The following is an 11,408-nucleotide window of genomic DNA, read 5'->3' on the forward strand; positions in this document are numbered from 1 at the left end:
CAGCAACTCAATGCATTTGGGCATCTAGACGTGGTGAAGACGACTTGCTGAAGTTCAAACTGAGCATCAGAACAGGGAAGAAAGGGGATTTTTAGTGACTTTGAACGTGGCAAGGTTGTTGGTGCCAGACGGGCTGGTCTGAGCATTTCAAAAACTGCTAATCTACTGGGATTTTCACACACAACCATCTCTCGGGTTTACAGAGAATGGTCCAAAAAAGAGAAAATATCCAGTGAGCAGCAGTTGTGTGGAGGAAAATGCCTTGTTGATGTCCGAGAATGGGCAGACTGGTTCCAGATGATAGAAAGGCAACAGTAACTCAAATAACCACTCGTTACACCCAAGGTATGCAGAATACCATCTCTGAAAGCACAACACATCGAACCTTGAAGCAGATGGGCTTCAGCAGCAGAAGACCGCACCGGGTGCCACTCCTGTCAGCTAAGAACAGGAAACTGAGGCTACAATTCGCAAAGACTCACCAAATTTGGACAATAGAAGATTGGAAAAATGTTGCCTGGTCTGAGGAGTCTCGATTTCTGCTGCAATATTCAGATGGTAGGGTGAGAATTTGGTGCATGGATCCATCCTGCCTTCTATCACTGGTTCAGGCTGGTGGTGGTGTAATGGCGTGGGTGATATTTTTTGGCACACTTTGGGCCCCTTAGTACCAATTGAGCATGGTTTAAACCCCACGGCCTACCTGAGTATTGTTGCTGACCATGTCCATCCCTTTATGTCTACAGTGCCCCCATCTTCTGATGGCTCCTTCCAGCAGGATAAGTCTCCATGTCACGAAGCTCCAATCATCTCACCACTGATTTCTTCACCATGACAATGAGGTGACTGTACCCCAATGGCCTCCACACTTACCAGATCCGGTCACTGTGCTCCAATGGCATCCACACTCACCAGATCCGGTCACTGTACTCCAATGGCCTCCACACTCACCAGATCCGGTCACTGTACTCCAATGGCCTCCACGCTCACCAGATCCGGTCACTGTACTCCTATGGCCTCCACACTCACCAGATCCGGTCACTGTATTCCTATGGCCTCCACACTCACCAGATCAGGTCACTGTACTCCAATGGCCCCACACTCACCAGATCTGGTCACTGTACTCCAATGGCCTCCACACTCACCAGATCCGGTCACTGTACTCCAATGGCCTCCACACTCACCAGATCCGGTCACTGCATGCCTATGGCCTCCACACTCACCAGATCCGGTCACTGTACTCCAATGGCCTCCACACTCACCAGATCCAGTCACTGTCCTCCAATGTCCTCCACACTCACCAGATTCGGTCACTGTCCACACTCACCAGATCCGGTCACTATACTCCAATGGCCTCCACACTCACCAGATCCGGTCACTGTACTCCAATGGCCTCCACACTCACCAGATCTCATCCAATAGAGCACCTTTGGGATGTAATGGAATGGGAGATTGGCATCATGGATGTGCAGCCGACAAATCTGCAGCAACTGTGTGATGCTATCATGTCACTATGGAGCAAAATCTCTGGGGAATGTTTCCAACACCTTCTTGTATCTATGCAACCAAGAATGGCGGCAAAAGGGGGTCCAACCCGGTACTAGCAAGGTGTACCTAATAAAGTGGCCGGTGAGTGTAGATTCTTTGCTAAAGAACATTATTTTTTTTATCAAATTGAATAGAATTTTTGCAAAGCACATTTTAGTGTCACTTTAATCATAAAAATACTACTGTGTGGTATATTTGCATTTTTATTGATCTGTTCTATTTTCTACTTTTAGCTGTCACGGGCTCAGATTTTTAATGATTTCCTCCAGTCGCTGAAAGAGAAGACAGCAGGGGGCAGCCTTAAAGAATTCTGGGAAATTGTCGTTCAAGGTAATTAGAAATAGCTTGATGGATACCTGTGCTGAGAGATGTATCTGGGCTGTCATAGCTGACCTCCTTCCTAAAATGCTTGGTCCTCTGGCTGGGGTGTACACGGAGTTACTGACATAGGACATCGATGCAGACTTTTTTTTGTCATGACAGTTTTTTACTTTGCAGCAAATTTAAAAATAAACTTTTAACGTCCTAAACTAAATTCATGAGCCCACCTCATTTTCTGGCTGCAGGCAGTGCCATCTTAAGAGCATTAAAGGGCCCCGGGCAATGCAGTGCACTGGGGCCCCGCCTACACAATCACCCACGAGAATAAAAATGCAAATTATTGATAAGGCAATATTTATTGGTACAGCAGTGCCAGGCTAATGACAGCTTCCAAGTTCGGTGGCTGGGTCCGGTGAACACACACACGATGGGAGTCAGACTTGACTGTCCTGTGTGTGCCTGTTCCCGTGGAGGCGGCAGTCTTTCCTGCAGTTATGGGCTCCCTCTCCAAGGCCCAAGTGGCATTGCCACCTAAGTTCAGCAGCGGGAGGCACATGGGAATCGGGACTAATGCTTGGCTGGAGCTGGGTCACTGGGCAAGTGGGGCCCCCGGGCAACTGCACAGCGTGCCCATTCAGTAAGATTGCCCTGGCTGCAGGACCTTCCGAAACATGATGGTCCCAGGCCCATTCCCTTTCATTGGATGTCAGTTTTTTCATTCATGGAGTCTCAGCATCACATGTGGGCATGACCACCAGCTTACTGTTTTGAAGAACCTCTGGTAAACGATGGGCACAGGCTTTTTGGAGCTGTCAACAGTTTTTCTGCGAAAACGCTGCTGCTCCAGAACGCGCTGGCAGACGTTTTTTTTTTTTCTGCCACTAAATTCCGCTGCCAAAAAAAAAAAGTCTGACACCCTAAAAAACAGCTTTAACCACTTAAGCCCCGGAAGATTTTACCCCCTTCCTGACCAGGGCCTATTTTGCGATTCGGCACTGCGTGACTTTAACGGACAATTGCGCGGTTGTGCGACGCTGTACCCAAATGAAATTGATGTCCTTTTTTTCCACAAACAGAGCTTTCTTTTGGTGGTATTTGATCACCTGTGCGATTTTTTGATCATGCGCTATAAACAAAAAAAAGCGTCAATTTTGCAAAAATAACAATATTTTTCACATTTTTTTATATGAAATTCCCCCCAAAAAAATTAAAAAATCAAAATTTTTTTAACATTTTTGGCCAATTTGTTTTATGCTACATATGTTTGGTAAAAAAAATCGCAAAAAGCGTATTTTGATTGGTTTACGCAAAAGTTATCGCGTTTACTAACAAAGGGAAAGATTTTTGTCATTTTTGTTTTTTTTTTTTTTTTAACGCGTAATGGCGGCGATCTGCGATTTTTTTTTTTTTTTTTTGCGACATTGCAGCGGACAGATCGGACCCTTGACTGACATTTTTGACACTTTAGGGGTTACCAGTGACATTTCTACAGTAATCAGTGCTATACATATGCACTGTTACTGTAAAAATACACTGGCAGTGAAGGGGTTAACTTTTTTTGAGAGGGAGGGGTTATGTGTGTCCCTAGGGGCGTGATTCTAACTGTGATTGGCTGTGGCTTGAGGTGCAAGAACAGTGATCAACTGTCCTACATAGTAGAACCGTATGATCACTATTCCTACACAGGGGAGAATGACAGGCGGCTTGTTTACATTAGCCGCCTGCCTTTCTCCCTCTGCACCGACGATCGCTGGGTGACCGGCGGACATCGGGTCCGCCGGTCACACACGCGCGGGGGGGGGGGTCCGTGACCGCGCGGGAGCAGGCCTCCGGGGGCGCGAGCTCGCTCCCTAGACCCTCACAGGCTAGCGACGTAGTATTAGGTCGCGCTGCCTGTAAGGGGCTGACTGCCGACGTAAATAGTCGTGCGGCAGTCGGCAAGTGGTTAAAAATGCCCAGTGTGTGTAAAGCTTTAAGTCCCAGCCTTTTTGTGTGTTCCTATACAGTACTCTTTTTTTACACCTGTCTGATATGCCTGGGACTGGAGATTCTGCCACGTGCCTGTCATTCTGTATTTTCTCTCCCAGATGGCCTGTCCCTGATCACATCCGAGGAATCGTCAGACAGCTCTGTGACTCCCGAAGAGGCCAGACAGGTAGGAGCATTTCTGTATAACGAGCACGCCGTGAGCACCGGTAATCAGTTACTTGGTTGCTGGCGATCTTATCAGTCACAATGATGTACAGACAGCTGCAGGTCTGAGCTCCCTCCCGCTGTGGCTTTGTCAGTACAGGATGTTCCTGCACGCCTGATATCTGTCTCCCGGCATACAGCCCACTGATGACACTCGCCAGACAACCGAGCTCCTGAGAGAAAGGCCAAGAGGCGAAAAGCATACAGGGAGAGTTTGTAGTAGACTGCTGACATTCAGATGCATATTGCTGCAGTCAGGTTAATCCGTGTTGTGTTGCAGTGAAAGAGCCAGTGTGTTTCGGAGGTTCGAAAGGTCCATCGGGGCTTAGTAGGCACTGCAAGAGGAGTATTCTGGACACTGAAATAATCCTTAGGCTGGCCATACATTGTTCAATATTTCTCATTCAGCTAGCAGGCTGAAAAACACTGACATGATTCCCTTATCCACACATTCAGGGTAGATGAAGAAATCTTCCCCACTGCGCTTTTGTATTCTGAGACCCCCCCCCCCCCCCCCTCTGCTGTCAGAATACAGAGGTCAGCGCTGCAACCAATGATGAGCAGCTTTTTTCTGACAGGGAGGTTGAAGAGAAGTTGATCGGTAGATCGACTTCTGTTCAACTACAGTGGCTACACATGGATGGAAATTCATCTGTTGAACTGGCTGAATTTTGGTGACCACCTTCAGGCCCCAGAAAGCTTGTTGCGCCCCTCAAAGCCCAGGTATGCAATGCAGCCCCACTGGATCTTAGAGAGAGGAGGGAGTAGGCGTCCAAGTCCACCGATCCAGATCTGTCAATATAAAAAGCATGGGACGCCGCCACTCTGCTGACCTGATGTGCAAGAGTATGTGAATTGGCCACTGCCGGCCATGCCACTGACACGTTTCGCCCTGGCCACCTGTGCTTAGTGGGCAGGACGAGGCGAAATGCATCAGTAGGGGCGTTGCAGGCAGAGTAGCACTGGCTGAGGCCATTCACATAATCTTACACATCTGGTCGGCAGAGCGGCATCCCATGCTCCTTATACTGACACCTTCAGGCCCCGTTCACATATCGAATAGTGTGGGTACAAGCATTCCTGTGATTTTCAAAGCGCGGTTGAGGCGCAATTCTGAGTGTCGCATATGCGCATTTGTCGCCCGCAAAGTAGCTCCTGCTCTTTTTCAGGCGTCCCGCTTCATGTGATTTTTTTAAAGGCGTGGCTTTCTGCAATTGCCGTCAACCGTCCCATCACATTTGGGCTGCTATTAAAGGATAATGGCACCCAAACGCCCGTCACACGTTTTGCAGCAATTGCTAGGCGATTTGAACTCTAAATTGAGAAGTGTGAATGGGGCCTCAGGAAATGCCTTCAAGTGAATTGGAGTAGAAAAAAGTCTGCTTAAATCATCAACTTTTTTTTTTATCACTGTCCCCATTTGAGGAATTTTCTCTCACTGCCTACCTTTTTGGGGGGTATCGGAGAGAACTGGACATGAAAGTAAATGTATTCCAACAGTGGGACCTGCCACTGTCAGAATGCACTGATCAGCGGCTGCAGCTGTTGATCAACAAAAGTTTTCCAGCATATCCCTTCAAAAGAAGTTGATCAAATAAACAATTGGTGGCCCTGCTGGCCTCACTCTGACTCCTGATTGATTGACTTTTGTCGATCCAGCAGGAGTCTGCTGGAAAATTTGTATTTTGACAACTTGTTGGTGATTCATTCATCTGAGCCATATAGTGTGGATGGAGGAAACTGTTCAATGTATGGCCAGCTTTAGTTCTTATTTCAATTAAAAAAAGAAAAGAAAAAAAGTTAATTAAAATGATTTGCATATCACAGTCAGCAATACAGTAGTCAGGAACAATGCAGCCAATACAATAGAATACATCATTGCATGGAGATACAATCGTACACGTCAGTGAGCCTATGTATCAAGACATGGAAGGGTTAAGCAAACAAAACTCAAAACCAACAGATAACAGTAGATAGTGACTAGTGCCTCGTTTCCACTGAGCGGAACGGTTCGGGTCGGTACAGTTTGGAAGGGTTAGAATGGTCCAGTCTATTCAGGTGAGCGTTTCCACTGCAAGTCGGGCCACCAGGGACCATGCAGGGTTCACACCAAATGAGGTGTTTGTTTTGCTCTTTCATTTGACGTGAGCATTTATGGTTTCCTGTCCGCCAATCAGTGGACTCTATCGTGTGACGCCAGTAGCTCCGCCCTAACCGTACCGTACCATTTCCTATGGCCCTACATCTGAAGCAGGACCAGCAATGGTGCGGTTTGGTTCGGTTGTATGGGCCACTTTCATAATGGAAACACTCAAATTAGCGTACCGAACCGACCCGACCCGAACCGATCCGCTCAGTGGAAACGAGGCATAGGTGTCCTGGGAGCCACAGATGAAATCAATACCTGCTATACGAAGAATGGCATCGGAGCAAAACACGTTGGTGGGGTGGCTCCAGGCTGAGACTGCCATTCACTATCATACAGCAGACCTTGACTTGATGTGCAACTCCCGGGACACCTAGTCACTCTCTATCATTGCCTGGAGCATAGACATGCTCCCTCCCTAGCCAGCACTCAGCAGTGGGCACAGGACTTCATTTCCATACAGTCTGAGTGGCTCACACACATATCCTTGGTTTGCAGAGAGCAGTAGATACCATGCGTACCGAGGTGGAAGCCTAACAGAGGTAAAGTAGAGCATATAGGCCACGCCAGGGCCGAAGCCCAAGGCAGGGCAACCATTTTAAGCATCAGGAAGCCTCAGGTTGTTTAGGAAAAAAGGGGAAGGAGGGGGAGTTGAGAAAAAGGATTTAATTAGACTTTATCAGATATTTTCGGTCCCTGGTCATCTATCCAAGCTGACCAAACCTTTTCGAATTTTCTCAGATGGCCAGGTTTAAGCCTGGTACACTCCATGTTAGTACAGCTATTTCCCTTTTGTGTTCTAAGAGGGGGGCGCCCCCCCCCCCCCACACCAGAACAACTCCGTTCAACGCGCTCAGCCATTGGCTGAAAGTGCTGATTGGGAGCCAATCGGCTGATGGTTTTCCAGCATGCGCATCTGACAGAACTGTTGGACCACTGCCATACGCACGGTCTGAATGACGGCCAGTTTTTATTGGACCAGGCGGATGTCACCCATGTGCACTAGGCTTTTTTGTACACTGAAGAGAGGTCAGTGTACATTAAAGCTCAGAGAGATCTGCTGCTGTGAATAAAGCAAATCCCAGCTGTCAAAATGACAGCTGGGAGTTGATGGTAAATGAAGCTGGAGAGCTCCGGGGGAGGAAGGGCTTGGGTGTACTATACACACCCAAACTATTTTTGATGGAGTGTTTTTGGGATTGTGTAGCGCATTGGTTCTCATCCATGGGCCTCAGGACCCACTAACAGGCTAAGTTTGCAAGATAACTGAAATACATCACGGGTGATATATTTTGCTGCTCAGTGATTGCAGTATTCTAGTCTGCATCCCCCCAAGGTGATACTTAACCACTTGCCGACCGCCGCACGACTATTTACTGTGGCGGTCAGCCCCTCACAGGCAGAGCGACGTAGTACTACGTCGCTAGCCTGTGAGGGTCTAGGGAGCGAGCGCGCGCCCCTGGAGGCGCGCTCCCGCGTAGTCACGGACCCCCCTGCACGTGTGTCACTCGGCGATCGTCGGTGCAGAGGGAGAAAGGCAGGCGGCTGATGTAAACAAGCCGCCTGTCATTCTCCCCTGTGTATGAATGGTGATCATACGGTTCTACTATGTAGGACTGTTGATCACTGTTCCTACAGCTCAAGCCACAGCCAATCACAGTTAGAATCACGCCCCTAGGGACACACATAACCCCTCCCTCTCAAAAAAAGTTAACCCCTTCACTGCCAGTGTAATTTTACAGTAACAGTGCATATGTATAGCACTGATTACTGTAGAAATGTCACTGGTAACCCCAAAAATGTCAGTCAAGGGTCCGATCTGTCCGCTGCAATGTCGCAGTACCGCAAAAAAAATCGCAGATCGCCGCCATTACGCGTTAAAAAAATGACAAAAATCTTTCCCTTTGTTAGTAAACGCGATAACTTTTGCGCAAACCAATCAAAATACGCTTTTTGCGATTTTTTTTTTTTTTTTACCAAACATATGTAGCATAAAAAAAATTGGCCGAAAATGTTAAAAAATTTAGATTTTTACATTTTTTTGGGGGGGGAATTTCATATAAAAAAATGTGAAAGATTTTGCTATTTTTGCAAAATTGACGCTGTTTTTTTGTTTATAGCGCATGATCAAAAAATCGCACAGGTGATCAAATACCACCAAAAGAAAGCTCTGTTTGTGGGAAAAAAGGACGTCAAATTCGTTTAGGTACAGCGTCGCACGACCGTGCAATTGTCCGTTAAAGTCACGCAGTGCCGAATCGCAAAATAGGCCCTGGTCAGGAAGGGGGTAAAATCTTCCGGGGCTTAAGTGGTTAAAATCTGGCCTGTTAGTGGGTCCTTAAGACCAGAGTTGAGAACCACTGGTGTAGCACATCCTGTGTCCATAACTGGTTTGACATGTCACCTGTCACCTGCTCTCTCACACAGTTCTTTGCCCAAGCTGAGAAGGAAGCAGAAAACACATCCATGGTGGAAGAAGAAGATGTGGATGATCTGGTAAGGATTTTTTTTTCTTTGACTATTCCTCACTGTAATCTTCCACAATGTAAGACTGCCTTGCTCACCTTGATTTTTCTTCCCACCAGCTGGATATGATGTAACCCACGACACTACAGGATCGAGGCACTTACTGGAGGGGGGGGCGCAGGACCAAAGTCAACAACGTTTACATCTGTCTGTTCTGTTATGTGTGGCTGGAGTATTGGAAGGGATGGTTTTGTATGATACGCAGCGTGGAAGCTGCTTGGTTAGTTTGATTTAGCATTAATGGACTGCAAAAATTATTTGTATGGTTAAATGTCGAGCTTATTTAAACCGCTTAAATAATGACGACTCGAGGCACTCGCACTAAGGAAAGGACTTGTCTGCAAATAATGGTTGAAACTCATGTAATTGCAATAGTATATAGCTCTCTGTTTTATTTCCTTTTTTTTTTTTGGTTTTGGTGCCCCGTATGAGGAACGAACCTTTTTTTTTTTTTTTTATTATCCTTCTTTTCTTTTAGTATAGGTCTTTGTTTGTCCCAAGAATCTTTACATTCACTTACTGTTGACTGACTCACTACATCTGCTGGATATCTGAAGCTTGGAACAGACTTCCAGCAAAGGCAGTGAGTCAGTCGACTGTAAGTGAATTTAAACATACTTGGGACAAGCAATGATTTGTACTTAGGCAAAAAGGTTAATAAAAATAAAACAAGGTGGGGAGGCTCCGTGGCCTATTTGGACTTTTTTGTCTTTTTCTGCTATCACTGTTGTATGTTTTTGGTTATATTAGAACAGATGTATAGAAGTCCTACATTCCACCTTGAACCAACTTACTGCTGTACACGCCTTTAGTAAGGATGTGCTCTGAAAAGGACTTGGGTTTGAGTCAGGCAATCAATGTTTGCTTAAGCCAGTCATAAATGCATCAAATATTGGCTGGTTCAGCAGGGATCACCCGAGATTCAATCCACCTATGGGCAGAATGGTTGTACTGAAGTTGATCCATCGATCGACTTCAGTACAACTAGCATCTCAATATTTTTGCATGCAGTCACTGCCTGCAGCTATAGCCGCCAGCAGTAATTATTGTGTTCTGCCGGCAAGAAAGGCTCTCCTACAGCAGAACACAATAGCACTGCGGGAGAGATTCCCCCCCATCAACACTGACTGTGCTGATGGGAGAATCCAGTGGGTTTTTTTTTTCCTGCAACCCGTGGTTGCACAAAAGACAATTGCATCATCTATGACCAGCCTTTGGTTTACACAAGAGCAGAAAGACCCGAGAGATCTGCTCCTTTGTAAATAAAGCAAGTCCTGGCTGTCAAAATGACAGCAGGGAATTGATGGTAAATGAGGCTGGAGAGCTGCAGGGAAGGATGGTCCTGGGTGTACTATCAACACCCAAATGGCACTTTTCCACTGCAAGTACCGGCTCGGCTCCACTCGGCACTGCTTGGCCCAGCTCGGCTCAGTTTGCTTTTCCACTGCGTGGTACGAGTCGGCACGTTTCAGCACTGTATAGGCTCTACTCGGCTCGGTTTGCTTTTCCACTAAAGTAGTAAGTGGGTGGGATAACAATGATTCTCTGACCAATCAGTGGCTAGTAGTGACAAACAATCAAGGCTGCATGCAAAGGATTGTGGGATATGGTATAGGTACGGCCCGCTTGGAACCCCAACCGAGGTGGTACTGTTTAAGCGAGCCGTACCATGTAGTGGAAAAGCGCCGCTGTACCAAACCGTACCGAACCGTTCTAACACGTACCATGCAGTGGAAAAGCGCCAAACCGAGCCATACCATGCAGTGGAAAAGCACTTAAAGTAGAGAGCATTTAAAGTGTATTTAATCCCTAAGGCAGGTCATACATTATGCAATTTTCTTTCCTTCAACCGCAGGTTTTTCTCTCTGTAGAAGAGCTGATCCCTGATAAGTCAACTGAAATAATCTAAACTCTATAAGGCAGATCTTTCATATAAAAGTAAGCAACCACTATAAAATAGACCAACCCCAACGGCAACAACCACTAGCTAAAAACAAGCAAAAAAAAGTTACCCGATAAAAAAATAAGTATTTCCCTTAGACCCAGCACATGGCCAGCTTGCAGTTTTACAAGAAGATACAAAGGAAATATGAAGGAGATTTTTGGAACTAACTCTAAAAAATGTTTCTGAAAGACAGATTTTTTTTTTTTTCCTATTGTTTTTCATGTTTTGTTATTCCTGGAACACTCTACATCTTTAACGCTGGGTATACAGGTAACAATACGATTGTCCGATAAACTGATTTTACTGATGCAGCCGATTGCACTAAATTGACAGTTCCATCAATAAATAATGTTTTTCATCAGTAAAGGAAAATATATCTGAATTCAACCAAATTGATTTTTTATGTTGTGCACTGCTGAACAGGCCTTTTAAAGATTTGAAGATTTGATCGTTGACAGTTTTAAGACACGTGCCTTATGTCATTGGAAGAGATTTATTTTTATAAAGAAAATTTTTTGCAGATGTCCGTTTCAAGAATAAAAATCTAAATTAATTTGAGTCTTTGTTTTACATTCGTGGAGGAGCTTCTATACCAGGGTTTCTCACCCAGGGTTCCTCCTGAGGTTGCTAGGGGTCCCTTGAGAAATGGACAATTTCTGCCTCTCAGATAAGTTTCCAAAGACACCATTGTTTTCTTTAGCTATCTGTAAGGGGGGTAATTCTTCCCAA

The 11,408-nt window shown here is 46.0% G+C and overlaps 1 protein-coding gene across 1 annotated transcript in view; it reads left to right on the forward strand.

Moving 5' to 3' along the window:
* The window catches only part of XRCC5 (X-ray repair cross complementing 5), a 157,767-nt gene extending 148,758 nt beyond the window's left edge, over nt 1-9,009 (forward strand). The window contains exons 17-20 of the mRNA XM_082261803.1: nt 1,782-1,878; nt 3,957-4,024; nt 8,636-8,704; nt 8,794-9,009. Of these exons, the coding sequence (XP_082117929.1) occupies nt 1,782-1,878; nt 3,957-4,024; nt 8,636-8,704; nt 8,794-8,808 (249 nt within the window). The 3' untranslated portion in view covers nt 8,809-9,009. The remainder of the gene's footprint in view (nt 1-1,781; nt 1,879-3,956; nt 4,025-8,635; nt 8,705-8,793) is intronic.
* The last annotated feature ends 2,399 nt before the right edge of the window (nt 9,010-11,408 follow it).

This window comes from Pelophylax lessonae (genome assembly GCF_965119305.1).
Source record: "Pelophylax lessonae genome assembly, chromosome: 6".
NCBI classification, from domain to species: domain Eukaryota; kingdom Metazoa; phylum Chordata; class Amphibia; order Anura; family Ranidae; genus Pelophylax; species Pelophylax lessonae.